Source organism: Trachurus japonicus, chromosome 19 (genome assembly GCF_045865225.1).
Source record: "Trachurus japonicus isolate A0001 chromosome 19, Traja_1.0".
Taxonomy (NCBI): Eukaryota; Metazoa; Chordata; class Actinopteri; order Carangiformes; family Carangidae; genus Trachurus; species Trachurus japonicus.
In genome coordinates, this window is record NC_140925.1 from 1120200 (window position 1) to 1140159 (window position 19960).

At 42.0% G+C, this 19960-nt stretch overlaps 1 protein-coding gene across 1 annotated transcript; it reads left to right on the plus strand.

Moving 5' to 3' along the window:
* Positions 1 to 6532: 6532 nt before the first annotated feature.
* LOC146967087 (scavenger receptor cysteine-rich type 1 protein M130-like) lies at positions 6533 to 18976 on the plus strand. Its single transcript, XM_085762165.1, has 10 exons — positions 6533 to 6575; positions 8822 to 8854; positions 9405 to 9647; positions 11284 to 11604; positions 11688 to 11990; positions 14870 to 15190; positions 15274 to 15567; positions 17535 to 17864; positions 18326 to 18435; positions 18845 to 18976. The coding sequence occupies exons 1-10, from the start codon at positions 6533 to 6535 to the stop codon at positions 18974 to 18976; spliced, it is 2130 nt and encodes a 709-aa protein (XP_085618291.1).
* The last annotated feature ends 984 nt before the right edge of the window (positions 18977 to 19960 follow it).

Below are 19960 nucleotides of genomic sequence, written 5' to 3' on the forward strand. Positions count from 1 at the left end.
ACACAGAGAAAAGAGGATCTCACTGTGATCGTCCTGAGACTGATGCTAACTTTTCCATTGCTATTGCTGTGTTTTATGCTGTGTTGCAGGTAATATGTTGTACATTTTTATATTACTTTTCATTACGTTTTTATTACATAGATGATTTCTTTTCCTCTGTTCAGTTAAATGGCTCACATTAGTTTATCTATCCCAGAATTGAATGTAAATGCTGTCAATTAGCCACATGTAAACTATTTTACACTTACCTCATGGTAAATATGTGTTCTTAAAAGCAATTTAGTCATATCATGGAGTGTGTGTGTGGGAGGGGAGGGGCGGGGGGCGTTACTTATGTCTTGTAGCAATAACAATATATACGAAGGGAGTGATTTTTGTTACTATTTTATGAACAGAGACTGATGCTAACTTTTCCATTGCCATTGCTGTGTTTTATGTTGTGTAATAAAACCCCCATAATCCACCTGGCTGTGTTCTGTGATCTGTAGAAGCAACAGTAGTGTGGAGCTACATTTCACAGATAGCTGTGATATTATATGGAAATAAAAGTATAACATTTGAAAGTATTTTCAGTTTGGTGTATTTTGGTCCCCAAATATCACATTAAAAGACAGACATTTAGAATAATTTACACTGCTGCCAAACTGTCAAAATAGGTCAAATATGACCTGACCAGTAGTAAATAATATTGTATAATAGTAATAGCTTTGACAAACATGTAATCGTAGCCTATTAAAAACTAGCTGACGTTAGCTAGTTCTACTGTAGCCTCCTGCTCCTTTGACTCCGTTTTTCATGTGAAACCAGGAATCACACACTGCTCATCACTGTTGTCTACGACACTGACAATTTCACTAGTTGATGAGTTGCTGTACAGACCTGTGTCTCTTACCTTGTGCTGTCAGCCGGTGTCAAGTGTGACAGATGTGCTTTGGCTCTTCCAGATGTGCAGCAGCTGTGTCTGGACTGGTCAGCGCTGTGTGTCACCAGCTCTAAAAAGAATCACATTTTGCCATGTTTTTAGTGATAAAATGTTGTAAAAATGAGGCTATGAATGATATATCAACAATCCCCACTATAAAAACCTTCAGAATACAGAAAGGGATCAAACTGGAAGGTTTGGTGTCTGTAAGTGCTGCTGAAGTGGAGATTTCTAGCTCAGAGTCTAAGGAAAAACTCTCTCTGAGAAAATGACCTTTAAAGATTTGTATTGTAAAATTCCATAGATTGTTATTGTCAATGGTACTTTTATGATTTGTTGCTGATGCAAAGGAAATTACGATTTTTTGTCACACAGGAGTTTGAACTTTTGGTGAATTTAGGAGAAATCTACAGATGAAAGAGGCCAAAATAAAGTAAAATAACCACCTTAATGTGGATCTTCTACCATTTCTCTCCACTTTTCTAAAAGAAGACACACCAAGAGGCAAAATAGCTCAAAATCCCCAAATTGATCAGTGCATGAATAAACTATGTTTTTGCCTGTTAGTGTCTGGCTTTAAGCAGTTAATGGTATTTTAGAAATCCCAGTTCTTCCTACAGGAGTGGTGGTCCCTTATAACACCAACAGATTTCTACATGGTGGATGTTCTGTCTCATATAAATCTGACGTCTGAAAACAATATTCATGGTGTAATTTAAGTTGTAGATGTAGCTAGCTAGCTTACCTCCCGGCCGCTGTTTCTTTGTGTGTCAACAGTTCTTCCCGCCATTACTGATGCGTCCAAAACGTCCCAAAGCGCAGTCCCGGCGTTGCCTGGCAACCATGACCGCACGTCACTGATTTAAAAAAAGAAGAAAAAAAAACTAGAAAAAACATTTCCAAGAATGGAAATGGTGTGAATGCTGGAAGCAATGCTGAATGAGCTGAAGAAATTGTTGAAAGAAAGAAAGAAAGAAAGAAAGATTGAAACAAGAGAGAAAAAAGAAAAGGACAGAAAGAAAGAAAGAAAGAAAGAATCAAACAAACAAAGAAGTAAAAAGACAGAAATGGAGTGAAAGAAAGAAAGAAAGAAAGAAAGAAAGAAAGAATCAAACAAACAAAGAAGTAAAAAGACAGAAATGGAGTGAAAGAAAGAAAGAAAGAAAGAAAGAAAGAAAGAAAGAAAGAAAGAAAGAAATGGAGTAAAAACAAAGGAAGAGAAAAGGAATAGAAAGAAAGAAAGAAACAATCAAACAAACAAAGAAGTAAAAAGACAGAAATGGAGTGAAAGAAAGAAAGAAAGAAAGAAAGAAAGAAAGAAAGAAAGAAAGAAGAAAAAGAGAGGGGGATGATAGATAGAAAGAGGTAGATGGATGGATGGATGGATGGATGGATGGATGGATGGATGGATGGATGGATAGAGAGGGAAGGATATAAAAAGTTACGTAAAATACAAATGAAGGAGTAGAAGAAAGAAAGAAAGAAAGAAAGAAAGAAAGAAAGAAAGAAAGAAAGAAAGAAAGAAAGAAAGAAAGAAAGAAAGAAAAAAAGGAGACAGAGGGGTTAAAAAATAGGGAGGGGTATAGATAGATAGATAGATAGATAGATAGATAGATAGATAGATAGATAGATAGATAGATAGATAGATAGATAGATAGATAGATAGATAGATAGATAGATAGATAGATAGATAGGACACATGTTAAAAGCTGCATCCTATGTCCCAGGCTCCACCTGTAATTGTACTACTATTAATAGAGTTGGAAAGACTAAACGTCTGAACTTAAATTCATGAGAAAAATATAAATTGTTGGAGATGTTTACATCAAAAGTATAAAATAATTGAGAGGTTGATGAATTTGAGTGTGTGTGTGTGTGTGTGTGTCTGGGTGTGTGAGTCTGACGGTCTCTCTGTCTGCGTGTACATGTGCAGAAAGTAAAACTGTTAAGCGCCACAAAACTCCTCTCTCCCTAATGATCTGATTGATTGGCAGCCTGCCCTCAGAAGTTACCATGGCGACTACCATGCTTACATTTTACTGTGTGGAACAGTGTTGTGTTTGTGTGTTTGTCTGTTTGTGTATGTGTGTGTGTGTGTGTGACTGTGTGTGAGTGTCTGTGTGTGTCTGTCTGTGTGAGTGTGATGCCTGTGTTTGTGGGTGGACATCCTCTGTCAGTCTGGTTTATCATGTGTCTGTGGGGCAGTGTTTAAAAACATCTTAACGAGCAGCCAGGCTGCACCTGCACCTGTTCTATTTATAGACTTTGATAACGAGCTGGCCCCTACAGCTGGACCAACTGCACACAGAGCAGAGCAGAGCAGAGCAGAGAGATTTGTGCTCTGAGCAGCTTCCCAAAACAGCCCAGTAAAAGAGAACCGTGACTCTTATCAGAATGTGCTGTCCTGACCATCTGGGCAAGCAGACCTTCCTGAGCGCATTGATGTGCATTAAATGTTTGTAGGGCAAAAACTTTTCTTGCCGTCGCAAGGTAGAAAAGGGGGGCATTTCTGCTTTTCTAAAAAAATCAGCTCCTACTTTTCTATTGAAGTGGATGAGCCACTGGAGCGGGTCTAGCTGGACAATTAGGCTCACTGAGACAATTCTGTAAGTCTGTCTGCTGTTTTGAGCACATCAAATGAGACACAACAAGTGTGGCTACAAACCGGTGAGGAAATCATGTGTCTAGAGTTTAATTTGTGGCCGTGCTGGCAATTTATCCAGAAAAAATCCTGAATGTTTTTTCGATCCCTCTCACTCTAACGATGATGTCACTCACTCTGACCCAACCCCATACACACTCATTGAAAAGTGTGAAATTTGTCAGAAATCCTCATGTGCTTTTAAAGGATTTATCTCAAAAACGGTACAAGCTATGAAAAAGTTGTACATACAGGATGAATACATTAGAAGTTTGTCTACAGCTCAGAATTTGAATGAAGTCTCTAGCTGAAAGTATGTGGACGCTTTAAAGGCTGAAAGAAGTAAGAAGATTTGAAGAGTTTCAAGACTGTTCCAATGCATTCTCTATGGGAAAAAAAAAATCAGAAATAGTTGAATATTGCAAAAAGTATGAATAGTTGAAAAGAGAAAAGACATAGCACACCTGTCCCGAAAAGGCTGAACATTTTGATATTTGAATTGTTGAAATAGCACAAAGTATGAAGGACTAGTTACATGACGAAGAAAGGCAGAAAATGGCCGAACCGAATAACAATAGTGTGAATGCTGGAAGCATTCACACTAACTAGTGATTTTTGACCCGGAACAGCCAGAAAACACCACCACTACCTGAAACTAGAGCTCTGTAAAAGAGAGTAAGGACAGCATTGGTCCAATGGCAGCGCCTCCTGGTGGAGGAATATGGGTTTTGAAAAAGCGCCCAAGAACTGACATCTCTTGTTGGTGAATGAGCAGTGTGGTGTTTTCAATAATTTAAGGACATTTATAGATCACCCACGTTAATAGCATCATTGAGGATCCTTTACAGATCTTTTTTTTTTTTTTTGTCATCAAATGTTTATTTAACAAGAATACAAGTTACAACCAAGAAACATGACTCATTAATTGACAATAGAGACAGTACAAAATTCCTTTACAGATAAATATTAACACATAGGCAATAAAAAAAAAAGTCTACATTAAAGCAGAAGTAAGCTGAATATTTGTGTTAATATAAGTCTTAAATAGTTGTATCTTCCAACAGCAATCACTTCTATAGAGTGTTTGGTCTGAAACATGGGTCTCTCAGTCACTCTGCTCTGCTGTAAGATACTGAATTGTGCAGCAGGGGGCGCTGTGCTGTGTGTGCATTTGGGGACTGATGCTCCAGCTCGTATTTCTCAGTTCTTCTTCCTATTTCTCAGTATTAGCTACTCTGTTTTTTTATTATTTCCTGTTTACTGTGGGTGAAGCTTCTTTACTGTCGTGACCTCTTCCCCTCAGTTCATCCTCTCTTTTTTCTTTTTCTACTTCTTGGTAAATGTGTTCACTCATATCTATGTGTGCTGCACTTTGCTTTGTCCTTGTGGTGGAATGAAGAGGTTATGTGAAAATAATGAGAATTTACCTTAAGGGACAATAAAAGTCTAAAGTCTTATTTTATGTTGTTTACTTTGAACAAAGACAATGTACAGAACACAAACCGTGACTTAAATTACATGGGTAAAACAGGCAAATATATCATATACTGTATATATTTCAGGCATTTTTGAATGACAAAGGACAAGGACACATAAATAGTAGCCTACTAACAGACTCTTTCTCTGACACTAGGCGAGGCAAAGCAGCTTTATTTATACAGCAGATTTCTTACCAAGGGGCAGCTCAGTGTGCTTTATATAAAAACAAAACATTTAACAGTAAGAGTTGGGAACGAAAGGGGGAGAAAAAAAAACGAGCAAACATAAAAACACACAATTTAAAAATGTTAAATTAAACCCAAAATAGTAAAAAAGACAAACTAGTTACACTAGTTTATGTGTTACAACTGACCCATGTTACAGCCATCGGTCTCCCCTAATAAACAAATAGATATTAGTGGATGTTGTCGTCCTTTTTCTTCTCTCTGGGTCGACCATGCTCTGAGCTTTGAGACTACAGTTCCCATGATGCTTAGAGAGATTTAAGTGAGTGGCATGTTGCCTCTGAGTCGGTGTGTTAGCCACAGTGAACCTGGATTATAAAACCCTGCACACAGAGTTACACATGCCCCCCCCCCCCACCCCCCCGTTAAAGCAGTTGAAACTGATCTTATCGTTTAAGGGGCCACAATATTGCAACATCAACTAATAAGAAGGAAAAAACATTTCCGTGGAAAGTCCTTTCAGCAGCAGGTGTTATCAGGTCGGTCTCAGTGACAGAAACCACAGAGATCTGACGTCAGTCGCTCAGCAACAGGCAGCAGCTCAACCTCTGAGAGGAGGGGGGGGGGGCATGTATGTGTTTTATTACTGTTGTTTCAATGTCACTATTATTCATGTAGAGTTAAAATAAAAGTATTTGAGGATCAAACCTGAGGTCAGGGCTGGTGTTTAACCAACATGGACCCTTAGCGTCTGGGCATCGTAACAACACACACCTGCTGTTTTAGTCGATCGGGTGAAAGTGGTTTCTCCACCTGCAGAGACCAGCGATCAGCCCCAGACTTTGGCTCAGCAACAGGTAGATCCATGTGTCCCTGTGGTCCACCAGGACCATGTCTTCTTCTTGGCTGACTTGTCCGACCAGAGAAGGGACAAAGAAACTCCAACAGCACCAGCTCCATGTTTCCTCTCCCAGCAGCAGGTTGTGTGGCAGTCTCTCTGGGGTTTTAAGTAGATAAAAACAGACTTCAGTCCATTTACATCTGGATTTCTTTGGGTTAAAATCCTCATACATACATACATATATGCAGCAGGTGAACTATATATACATTGAGTTGAGATGGTGTCATGATAAAGCCACAGATGTGTTTCTGTGAAACTGTCATTCAGGAAATAACAAGTCATGCCAGTCAATAGGATGTACACACCACACGTAGATGATGAAGAGATAAAACCTGAGGTTAACAGAGGAGCAGAGGACAAGTCCAGCAGTCAGAGAGGAGACAGAGACGAAGACAGACGTCTACATGGACATGGATCACCTGCTGCTGCTGCTGCTGTGGAGCTCAGGTAGGACTGAGGGACATGGATGGAGGAATTACTGTTACTTTATTATTTGCAAATGCTTATCTTAAAGTCTGTGTGTGCGTAATTAGATTTGAAAATGTGTCAAACAATCTGTAAATGTGTACTGACATTTGTGAGTGTGTGTACATGAATCTGCAAAAGTGTATTCAGAATGTCTGTGTGTGTGTGTGTGTGTGTGTGTGTGTGTGTGTGTGTGTGTGTGTGTGTGTGTGTGTGTGTGTAAAAGTGAATGTTTTAGCAGTAACGTAGTTGTCAGAGATATTATTGCTGAGGTTTGTTAGAGTTAGGGTAGGTACGAAGGAGTATTAGGGCCAGCCAAAAAAAAAAAAAAAAATCCGGCGCAAGAAAAAAAAAAAGCCAGGCAAAAAAAAACAAAAAAACTGCAGGCTTGACCACGTACCACAACAAAGCGACAAGCGACTGACTGCTCCATGACAGCAGCAGAGTGACAGACAGGCTCTTGTAGCAGTATTAAATACTACAAATACTACAGGAGAGGAGGAGAGGAGTTGGCCTATCCTGTAGTATCCTGTATAGTATTTTTATTTGTAAATACTACAGGAGGCAGAGACCAGCGGTGGTCTAGTCACGGAGGTGTCTGCAGTCACATTTAGTCACGCTAAACGTTAGCTCATGTAACGTCTCTATGTAACTTATAAATGATTGTGTGTGTGTGTTTGTTTTTTTTTTGGGGGGGGGGGGCAGCCATAGATATGGGGGACAGCAATAAAGAACATGCATTGCTGATTGCTGTACGTTAGCAGCAGGGGTTGGACACGGAAGTGATTCGTGTGCCGATTCTGAAGTAGGCCTACTGTACCGTCATACTCCGGCATTGAGTCAAAGTTAATCGGCTTTATTGTTCACTTTTATGGCGCTGCAGAGTTTGGCAGCCTGTCTGTCACTCTGCTGCTGTCATGGAGCCGACAGTCGCTTGTCGCTTTGTTGTGGTACGTGGTCAAGCCTCTGCTGTTTTTGTTTTTTTCTTGTGCCGTTTTTTTTTTTTTTGCTTCCTTTTTTTCCCTTGCGCTGGATTTTTTTTTTTTTTTTGGCTGGCCCTAATACTCCTTCGTAGGGTAGGTGCTAATACACAGAGCATCAAACAGTGAGCTGAATGTCTGGGCAGGTAACGTTACTGTTTACATGAAGCAGCGTGGAGCTGATGGTACTCAGCTGTCAGGCTGAACAAATGATGTGTTGGGGATAGGGCCGGGACTCGATTAAAAAAATTAATCGAATTAATTAGAGGCTTTGTAATTAATTAATCGCAATTAATCGCATTTTAATCGCATACAAATATTTGACCTGAGAACAGTGAGAAGCGTTTTTTCACATGGATTTTAGTATACCATTGAATGACTGAATACATAAGCTTAAGCATTCAAGGTGGTACTAAACCAAGACCAACAGACTAGGGATGCAAATTATATCAATATGTATCAAATATCGATTAATTCATTAATTCATCGATTAATTCATTAATGGATATTTGATACATACAGATTAAATGGTCTTTCCACTACACTATGATGATTACTGTAGTATTTAACTAGGCTACTTAAATCACAGTAGCATAAACTGATTTGTTGAACTCAGCCTGATGTAAACATTAATAAAACTCAGTAACCAATCACACAGGCAGCTCCATGTTGTCCCTGTGTGATGTTCAGGGACAGGTCAGGACAGTCTGAAGACAGAGCTCTGAGGGTGAAGTCCTATCATAATGAGATGAGCTGCACCTGTGACAGTGACAGGTCATAGATATAGCGCTGCAGCTGAGCAGTTAGCGCTATATAGCGCATTTAGCGTGCGCCCGTGTCTGTGTATCTATGTGCAGGCAGAGATCAGAGATGGTGTTTTAAATAACCATGCTAGCGTTTCACCAGCTCTCATCTCTGCCAGTCAGCCTCTCAAACTGCCGCCTCTCTCGCGTGCGGGCGCACCGCACGTAGACACACGTGAGAAAAAAAAAATATATATATAAAAAATATATATATATATATATATTTTTTTTTTTTTGAATAAGTGTGATTAAATGCGTTAATGTTTTTAACGCGTTAATTTTTGTGTAATTAATTAATCGTAATTAATGCGTTTAAGTCCCGGCCCTAGTTGGGGATTCATTTCATTGTTCCTGACCTGTATGATGGTGCGACTGTTTCTGCTTCTTAGTGACGTCGCTGTCTTCACAGATCTCACTGATGTTTCCTTTCTGGTTTTCTCCTCAGGACTCTGGGCTGAAGGAAGCCACAGCTCCACAGGTAAACAGAGAGGATGAGGACACATGAAGGTGCTGGTGGATGGATGAGGGTGGTGTCTATGTCTCAACACTGAAATAATTTCACTGTCCCCATTGGTCATCAGCTGATGGTCCTTCACCTTCCTGGTCACAGATCATCTCCTTTACATTTAAAATGAGTTTACAGAGTGAAAAAGTAAAAAAGTAGAATTATTGCAATGAGGATAGTTTACAAGGTTACTGAAGGTATTGTTATAGAGTGAATTTGAGAGTAGGAAGAGGAACAACCACTAATGAAGCTCCATTTACTTTATTAACATCTCCCGCAGATTGAAGGGTTTGTTCCATCAGTACAACAAGGTTTTATTCTCATGTTTTTATATCAGTGTCATTCTTCATGCTACCACAAGATGGAGCCAAAGTAATTAATCTTTACCTGCTCAGGTACAAGTGAAGCTACAGTTTGGATTTGCTTCATTCCTGTTTTAATCAAACTCACTTATTTTACTCTTCACTCTCTTCTCTGTGTTCAGAGTTTGTCAGGTTGGTGGGAGGAGCCAGTCGCTGTGCAGGTGAACTGCAGGTGAAACGAGGAGAGTGGAGACCAGTGGACAGCCTCAACTGGAACCTGAAGGCATCATCTGTAGCCTGTAGAGATCTGGACTGTGGCTTCGCTGTTTCAACAAGAACAAGAAAGGAGTCCTCAGAGAGGTCTGTGTGGTGGATCGACACTGGCTGTGTTCTGTCTGGATCTACCCTGAGGGAGTGTATATCATCATTATATTCCTCTTCCTTCACCGAGATCACCTGTTCAGGTAAGTCTATCAGTGACATCATCAGTGACAGTCAGGTTTAGTGTCTTCCTTCTTTTGTTGTGGAGGCAGAAATGTTCAGTAACATGTTATTTTTGTATTTAAGTCAGTGAAGGTCTGAAAACAAGACATTTAATATCTAAACATGTTACATCATATAACATCTCTCTCTCTCTCTCTCTCACACACACACACACACACACACAGAGACCATGGTCTTCCTGCATGTACAGGTGTAGGCAGCTCCCTGATCACATGTATGTGAAATAATGAAGAAAGCTCTATGTCCTTCACTGTAGTGAGTCATCTTACTCTCTCACTGTCGTTCCTCCATCATTATTTTCTTTAACATCAACAGTTTTAACACTTCAGTCTCTTTGAGCTCATCATCTCTGACAGATCTCATTCTTTAGAGTTTGACAGATTTCTGCTGTAAAGACGTCAGAGACTCCTCATGAATTTATTTCATCTGTGGCGGCAAATCACATCACATGACTCTTTAGATACTCCTGTCGATTAAAGGAGCATTAACGCAAATCCAAATTCTTAATTCGGCCACTAGATGGAGCCAGTGGCGGAGCATATCAGATATAAACAAGTGGGCGTCTCTCCTCCATACATATCACATAAATAATATCACAACACTACACTTTTGGCTATTTTCTTTGTAAATTTAGTTATGGCTCCCCCCGACCTATCTTTTACATATTTCAGCTTATTTTATGCTATTACTGCTGTATTTGCGTTAATGCTCCTTTAAAGTGGACTAACAAGGTTGCTTGACTGATGATGTTAAAGGGCATTTCCAGTCGTAATCAATGTTTACCTCAGATATCAGGTCTCCTATGCTCAGTTCATTTCATACCATCCATGCTCCCAACTGCAGCGTGTGGACGTTTATATTCGTTTCTGTTCAAGGATCATTTTTTCAGTGTTCATTAATGGACTCTGGACTGATTTTAAAATTGTTCTGTGGTCACAAGTAACGTCATTTTGACCATCATTTCAATTAAAAAATTAGCTTTACAATTAAATTTAATCAAAATTCGAACTTACCGCAGCTTCCGCATTGTTCCTTTCTGGGTCAGAGGACAAACACCTCAGAGTCCCTCTACTGTTGTGTTCTCTGACCCAGAAAGGAACAATGCAGAAGCCACGGCAAGTCTGAATTTTAATTTAATTTAATTGTTAAACAAAAAAGACGTTACTTGCGACCACAGAACAAGTTTAAAATTACTCCGGAGTCCATTAATGAACATTGAAAAAATGATAGAATATAAACGTCCACACGCTGCAGTTGGGAGCATGGATGGTATAAAATGAACTGATCATAGGTGACCTGATATCTGAGATAGACATTGATTACGACTGGATATGCCCTTTAAAGTTGTTTCTGTGAAAATTTTGAATGACCTGACTGAAATAAACACATTTTCATTCATTCATTCATTCATGTTGAAGTCAAGACCGTTGGTTGACTCGAGTCTTTGACTCATGAGCTGGACTGTGAGTTTCTTTAATGGTTGTGTTGGGGACAGAGAAGGAACTCATTTCTGGACACATGCTGATGACTTTAAAGTTGATATGACAGTAAATAAAGGTCAGGATCAAAGTTTAAATGTTGTGTCTGTCTCTGCAGACTCTGTCAGGCTGGTGAATGGGACCAGTCTGTGTTCAGGCAGACTGGAGGTCAAGTCCAACCAGTCTGACCAGTGGTGGTCCTCAGTGTGTGAAGATGACTTTGACCAGCAGGATGCAGAGGTGGTCTGTAGGGAGCTTGGCTGTGGGGCTCCTTCAGTCCTCCAGGGGGCGCTCTATGGAGCAGTGGAGGCTCCAATGTGGACCAAAGAGTTCCAGTGTGGAGGCAACGAGTCAGCTCTCCTGGACTGTAGAAGTTCAGGCTCAACTAGAACCAGCTGCTCACCTGGCAAAGCTGTTGGACTCACCTGCTCAGGTACAAGTGAAGCTACAGTTTGGATTTGCTTCATTTCTGTTTGAATCAAACTCACTTCTTTGACTCTTCACTCTCTTCTCTGTGTTCAGAGCCTGTCAGGTTGGTGGGAGGAGCCGGTCGCTGTGCAGGTGAACTGCAGCTGAAACAAGGGGAGTGGACACCAGTGGACGACTTCTACTGGAACCTGAAGGCAGCATCAGTAGCCTGTAGAGAGCTGGACTGTGGCTCTGCTGTTTCAACAAGAAGAAGAGAGGAGTCCTCAGAGAGGTCTATGTGGTGGATCGACACTGACTGTGTTCAGTCTGGATCTACCCTGAGGGACTGTTCATCATCACCATCATCATCATTATCATCATTACCATTACCCTTCACCGTGGAGATCACCTGTTCAGGTAAGTCCATCAGTGACATCATCAGTGACAGTCAGGTTTAGTTTCTTCCTTCCTTTGTTGTGGAGGCAGAAATGTTTAGTAACATGTTATTTTTGTATTTAAGTGAGTGAAGGTCTGAAAACAAGACATTTAATATCTAAACGTGTTACATCATATAACATCTCTCTCTCTCTCACTCACACACACACACACACACACACACACACACACACACACACACACACACACACACACACACACACACACACACACACACACACACACACACACACACACACACACACACACACAGAGACCATGGTCTTCCTGCATGTACAGGTGTAGGCAGCTCCCTGGTCACATGTATGTTAAATAATGAAGAAAGCTCTATGTCCTATAGGAAGCCTTCACTGTAGTGAGTCATCTTACTCTCTCACTGTCGTTCCTCCATCATTATTTTCTTTAACATCAACAGTTTTAACACTTCAGTCTCTTTGAGCTCATCGTCTCTGACAGATCTCATTCTTTAGAGTTTGACAGATTTCTCTCTGGTTTATTTCTGCTGTAAAGACGTCAGAGACTCCTCATGAATTTATTTCATCTGTGGCAGCAAATCACATCACATGACTCTTTAGATACTCCTGTCGATTAAAGGAGCATTAACGCAAATCCAAATTCTTAATGCGGCCACTAGATGGAGCCAGTGGCGGAGCATATCAGATATAAACAAGTGGGCGTCTCTCCTCCATACATGTTATGCTTTATGGTATTTAGAGATCAGCTGTCAGAGAGAGAGCAGCCTCGTTTGGTGATGAAAAGAACAAGTTCTCTAGTGTAGGACATGAGGAGAAAAAACATGCAGGTTTTCTGTAACAAGATGGCGCACCCCCCGTAGTAACTTCTCTGGGCTGTAAGAGCAAAACACAGTAATTACACCAATTATATATATAAAAGTTGATTAGATGCTTCATAATTAAACTGATTGTCACGAGCTTATCATATGTCTAAGGCAAATGTCAATATCCCAAACATTATAGCAATATATGATTTTGGGGTAAATATCACAACACTACACTGTTGGCTATTTTCTTTGTAAATTTAGTTATGGCTCCCCCCGACCTATCTTTTGCATATTTCAGCTTATTTTATGCTATTACTGCTGTATTTGCGTTAATGCTCCTTTAAAGTGGACTAACAAGGTTGCTTGACTGATGATGTTAAAGGGCATTTCCAGTCGTAATCAATGTTTACCTCAGATACCAGGTCTCAGAGTCCATTAAAGCAGAACTATGCAGGATTTTGGCTGTAATTATTGTGGCTCAGAGACACTGTGATGGTTGAGTGACCTATTATGAGGTGAATGGGGTCCAGGCCAATGCGCCCACACCCCCCACTGGCTGAAAACCGCACTTGCAAGATCAGTCCTCCGTCTCGGTGTCCCAAATCTCATCAATGGATAGAACTATCGCGAGAAACTGCCTTACGGCAGTACGAGATAAGAACGCAGATGACGTCATGCATGTCATGAATCGTGATTGGTTTGAGTTCGGAAAGTCGGAGGAAACCATGGAAACATGAAATGTTTAGAAGTTCGGCTTGTGGCTAACACGGAGCTAATGCTAACACGGACACCATGGATCTTTTATAAGATAATGTAATACATCATGACACACACACGCCTTCGCGTTTTGGAACCTTTATTCATGTGTGTATATGTCTGTGTCTTTGTCTGTGTGTGGCCGTATTAGCGTTAGCTCCGTATTAGCGTGAGCTCCCTGTTAGCGTTAGCTCCGTGTTAGCGTTAGCTCCGTGTCAGCATTAGCTCCGTGTTAGCAGGGCTTAGCAAACACCGCTCTCTACCTTCAGCAGTAAACACAAGCACGTGTAGGGAGGGGGTGGAGGAGGTGGTGGCGGCGAGTTTTTTTTTTTTTTTTTACGACAGTGACATGTGCCTCCCAGAACTGTGGGGGAGCTCCGGAGAGGGAAAAAAAAGAGAAACCAACGAAGGAGCGAGCTATTTCCGGCCGACTTGCATAGTTCTGCTTTAAAGAACATTGAAAAAATGATAGAATATAAACGTCCACACGCTGCAGTTGGGAGCATGGATGGTATAAAATGAACTGATCATAGGTGACCTGATATCTGAGATAGACATTGATTACGACTGGAAATGCCCTTTAAAGTTGTGTGGTGGCAAAAAATGTTGTTCCTTCACCAAAGTATTTAAAAAAGGATAACTGGACACTTCAGCTGTCTTTCTTGAGTTTTAATAAAAGGCATTCATGAATGGAATCACACACAACCACACAGGTGTACAGTCAGTGAGTGAGTGAGCTGAAGAGGCTCACCCGGGCGCTATCTTTATAGTTCCCAAAACACATTTGAACAACAGACAAAATATATGGCACTGATAGCTGTGCCTGGCTTCACCGCCAGGACACAACTCCCCTTGTAAATTAACACAGAGCACCGGTCTGACCTTTAACCTGCTCTGTGTAGATTCAGTGATTTGTGTCTGGTGTATTTCATACAGGTATCAGGAAAGTATTAGCTGAGTACCACTTTCCACAAAGTGAAAGGAAGTTCACTTGTATAACATGATTATACAACCCTTGTATAATGGGTTACACCAAAATTTCCCATTACAGTTGTTTCTGTGAACATTTTGAATGACCTGACTGAAATAAACACATTTTCATTCATTCATTCATTCATGTTGAAGTCCAGACCGTTGGTTGACTCGAGTCTTTGACTCAAGAGCTGGACTGTGAGTTTCTTTAATGGTTGTGTTGGGGACAGAGAAGGAACTCATTTCTGGACACATGCTGATGACTTTAAAGTTGATATGACAGTAAATAAAGGTCAGGATCAAAGTTTAAATGTTGTGTCTCTCTCTGCAGACTCTGTCAGGCTGGTGAATGGGACCAGTCTGTGTTCAGGCAGACTGGAGGTCAAGTCCAACCAGTCTAACCAGTGGTGGTCCTCAGTGTGTGAAGATGACTTTGACCAGCAGGATGCAGAGGTGGTCTGTAGGGAGCTTGGCTGTGGGGCTCCTTCAGTCCTCCAGGGGGCGCTCTATGGAGCAGTGGAGGCTCCAATGTGGACCAAAGAGTTCCAGTGTGGAGGCAACGAGTCAGCTCTCCTGGACTGTAGAAGCTCAGGCTCAACTAGAACCAGCTGCTCACCTGGCAAAGCTGTTGGACTCACCTGCTCAGGTACAAGTGGAGCTACAGTTTGGATTTGCTTCATTTCTGTTTGAATCAAACTCACTTCTTTTACTCTTCACTCTCTTCTCTGTGTTCAGAGCCGGTCAGGTTGGTGGGAGGAGCCAGTCGCTGTGCAGGTCAATTGCAGATGAAACAAGGAGAGTGGAGACCAGTGGACTCCGGCGGCCTCATGAACAACTGGAACCTGAAGGAAGCATCTGTAGCCTGTAGAGATCTGGACTGTGGCTTTGCTGTTTCAACAACAAGAAGAGAGGAGTCCTCAGAGAAGTCTGTGTGGTGGATCTACACTGACTGTGTTCAGTCTGGAGTTACCCTGAGGGACTGTTCATCACCAGGTTCCTCTTCCTTCACCATGGAGATCACCTGTTCAGGTAAGTCCATCAGTGAGTAATATTTCTATTAATCTACAGTGACAGTCAGTCGTCTCCACTGAACCCCCTCCCCGCACTGCATCCCCCTTGTAAGAGAAGCGACCACATCACACCGGTTACCTGTGAGTTTCAGAATTGATTTTAAGATTTTACTGCTCGTTTTTAAAGCCTTAAAGACCCCTTCCTCTGTGTTTTTTGTGCTTTTCACATGTTCCTGTGGCATTTTTCTGATGTTAGAGGACGTATCAGCAGAAAAGGAAGTGCAAAACTGCATGTCTGAGTTTTTCTGCCTTCTAATTGCTGTGAACCAACGGCAGACGCAAACTGGCAGTTTCAGGGAGACTGGGGTTGACAGCGTCACAACCCCAGGGCAGGGCATCGTTAAGGCCCTTTCACACCGCGGACGTAACGAATAAACGACACGAAATTGCGAAATATTCGCGGCCAAATATTTCGCATCAAAACCATTCACACCGGCGGCGACACAAATATGCGACAGATGTGACAATTAGATTCCAAAGTTTCGCTTTGCGACGGCTGGTTCCTCGCCTCCACGTCATGTCTTTAATCTGTTAATTATCCCTCACGTATTCACTACGTTATGCCACTGTTGTCGGGTTACCAACTTTACTCAACACAGCAGCTCACTGTCTGATCTCTGATCAATATCTGATCACTGTCCTGACAGTACACTCTATTGCTATTTCTCCTCCTCCTCTCCTCTTTCCACTTACCACCCTCCTCCTCCTCCTCCTCCTCCTCCTCCTCCTCTCTCCTCCGAGACACAGGTTATTTATTGTTTACATTAGCGGCCAAGCACGTGGCCATGCGCCCGTGTGTGTGTGTGTCCGTGTGTGTACTTGCGGTGCGACCGCACGCCAGAGAGTCGGCAGGTGGAGGGGCTGACTGGCAGAGATGAGAGCAAAGACGGTGAAACGCTAAAAAAAAAAAACTTTTTTCCTGTGAGAGACTGTGGCGGCCCGAGACTGTGCAGCCACCGTCTGTTATGGGAAACAGCTGTCTGTGTTCTGACGTGAGGGCTGTGACGTACCTCCTTTTCACGCCACATGATTGGTTGATGCGTTTATTCGCGGGGCGAAAGCTCGGAAAAATCGACCGCACGACGAGAAAAAATGATGTCGCTTTTTCGCCGCGACACATTCGCGGTCGGTGTGAAAGGACCCGTGATGAAAACCGGGGTTCGAAAAAAAATATTGATGCGCGAATTATTCCCACGAAAAATACGTCTCCGGTGTGAAAGGGCCTTTAAGTGTAACTTAGTGGTATGTTATTGTTGACAGCTGGTGTGAACAATAATCACACCAGCCAGTAGAGTGTACTGAAGTTAACTGCCCCATGCTCGAGCTGAACAGTACACATTGCATCTAGTGAACCCTTTGCTAGGCAATCATGTCAACACATTCTACCATAAATTAATTAGTTATCATGAGAAAACGGTCTTTGTTATGAGATAATGAAATAAATTAATTCGTTATCACCAGAAAACAGTATTTGTTATATTGAGATCATGAAATAATATGTCGTTATCACAAGAAAACGGTAAGAAAAAAAACTATTATGGATGTGGCCGGTCTTGGCTTCCGTAATTGTATTATGTATTTCAATTGTATTTATTGATAAGACCTTTGTAACCTTAAAAGGTGCTCTTTAAAATTATGATTATTATTGTGCCGATCCGCATCTGGATCCTCCATTGGCAACTAGGACTGCTGCAGGTCAGACAGCTGGAGAGCGCAGGTTTTTTATTTTTATTTTTTTTTAGCTAATGTCAGGTACGCGAAAGCGCGTGGTGACACACGTGTTGGTCCGCATTCCCTCATATTTGCCGTGCATGCGTACCTGCGTACCAGTTGTAATACAGAATAATTAATATCAATTTTGTCTTGGATCAGAGTCCTTGTAGAAACTGACTGTTAACAATCAGCCAATCATCTCTCTGTTTGCAGACCTGCTGGTCCAGCCAATCATCTCTGTGTCCTCCATGTACGGGGTCTCCCAGGCCCAGCAGCAGGGTTATTCAGGTGTGTTGATGGGCTCCAACTTCACCATCAGCTGCTCCATCCAGCCACAGTACCCAGGAGGCTCCTTCCAGCTCACCTTCACCTCCTCCAACACAACGGACAACTACACCCAGCCAGCTGTCAATCACTCCGCCTCCTTCCTGTTTCCTGCTGCAGAGCCCGCCCACCAAGGAAACTACAGCTGTGTTTATCACCTCTACGTTTTCTCTCATGACTTCTCCTCTGAGAGCCGTCGACTGTCCCTCACCGTCTCAGGTGAGTTGAAGCACATTTCACCTGTCTGTGCTCAGGGGCCCATTGTCTCTTCATCCGTCCATGTTGCTGTAGTGAAAAGTCCACGACAGGAGAGGATCCAGTGAAGGTACATGAGCACCATGATGGTGAGAAACTGGGTTTTACATGATGAGTCAGACGTCAGCAGGATGATTCAGCTTCATCATGTTTGGTAAACTGCCTGTAAAGACGGTGATTAACACTCACCTGAGACATTTCAACCAGACACAGGCTGGAAGGAGACAAGAAGCTTCAGTTCATCCTTTCAGACTGACTCTGTCCACCTGTTGTGTCTGTCCAACACCGTCAGAGCACAGAGACGATCAGACGACCTTATTCTCTAAGAACTGACTCAAACATGTTGAGGTTTGTTTAATGAAGCTGTTGTACTCATGTCATGTGATCTAACGTGATGACTGAATGTGTCTCATCAGATCCACCAGATCCAACAGGTCATATCATCAGACTGGTCGTCCTGCCACTCGGTCTGCTGCTGCTGCTGATCGCTGTCATCTGTCTCAGCCTGAAAGGAGCTGGATGTAAGAAATGTATGGTAAGTAATCATAAAACCACCCAATATGTGGTGTGGTGTGTGTTTAAATAAATAAATTCCGATCCTGTCCTATGATAACAGATGTAGATGTTTCTCACTGCAGGTAGTAACTAATGCAGTCTAACATATTAGCTATAGAGAGGCATGTTCATCTTTACTGTAGAGACTGTAGAGACCGTCTGAGTGAATCTCGGGGTACCATAGCCACAAAGCTGGAGCAGGGCAGAGGTTAGTGTGTGGGTATCTGGAAACAACGCGTTGCAGCAACAGTTTTGGCCACAGTCTTACGTACAGCTCCTTTAAGGTACCAGACTCACCTTTGTTGACCTGAGCTCTGTCTGACATGAAGCTCTCAGCTCCTGTATGTTGAACTGAAGTCTCGTGTCTGTGTGCTGCCACATCTCTCCAGGCCACCAGGGGGCAGAGTCCAGTCCAACAGGAGGCCATAGAGCTGCAGTCTTTCAACCTGGGTGTTTCCACAGCTGACGGAGGGCCAGCTGAAGAAGAAGGAGTCCAGGCTGCAGAGGAGGAACTCGTCTAACATCCAGACTTGTCAGCTGCCACACACCTGTCCATCAGCTCAGTCAACGATCCAGCATCGTCCCTCAGATGTTCCCTTTAGAGTTTCACTGAGATCCAGCATCGTCCCTCAGATGTTCCCTTTAGAGTTTCACTGAGATCCAGCATCGTCCCTCAGATGTTCCCTTTAGAGTTTCACTGAGATCCAGCATAGTCCCTCAGATGTTCCCTTTAGAGTTTCACTGAGATCCAGCAGGAGGAAATCCTCTGTGGTTTCATCTCTCCTCTCAGTCTCATGTGATCAACAGGTATATGCAGCACAGTATCTCTTGGTGAAACAACACTGACTTATTGGTTTAGAGACTGAAAGTACAGTGATGATGCTTTCAAAGGCAAAGTTATGAATCATTTTTTCCTTCATCATTTAATCTCAGCCAAAGATGAGTGAAGAGCAAACACCTGGATTTTGGACCATCATCTTCACTTTGTGAATCTGAGGCAGAGCAGAGAGGAAATCTGTGTGAACCGTCTGTCACACACAAGTTCACTTGGTGATTCCTGACTATATGTAAATAGTTGTATTTAGCCATTACTAACAGCAGCCGAGTTGCTTCATGCTTCACTATCTAAAAATATACATATATAAAGACATAAACATACAACACAATAATGAATGTGGAAGTCGACCGCCCACCTCTCCAGTACATTTCCTATGATGCCCTCCATAGTCTCTCCTCTAAAGCTTGTTTGTGTGGCTCTTTTGTGTCCTCTGCTCTCCATATCAACTCATGTGCTGTTTATCATGTCTTCATAGTATGATAAGAATTCTCTCATAATAAAAGTCTGAATTGTAAACAGCAGATCTAATTACAATATATAAATGTATATCGGAACTCAGTAAATGGGTAATTAATCGTTATTTGATGTATAAGAGAGCAGGGAGAGGGGATTGAGGTTTTACACCACTCATTTATGGAGAAAAAACATTTACTATCATCACCCAATA

Bases quoted from the DNA above. Each gene is read 5' to 3' on its own strand.
- LOC146967087 (XM_085762165.1), top strand. From the start codon at position 6,533: ATGGACATGGATCACCTGCTGCTGCTGCTGCTGTGGAGCTCAG. The intron at 15,191-15,273 runs GTGGAGCTACAG...CTCTGTGTTCAG, and splicing joins ACTCACCTGCTCAGGTACAA to AGCCGGTCAGGTTGGTGGGA. The intron at 18,436-18,844 runs GTAAGTAATCAT...ACATCTCTCCAG, and splicing joins CTGGATGTAAGAAATGTATG to GCCACCAGGGGGCAGAGTCC.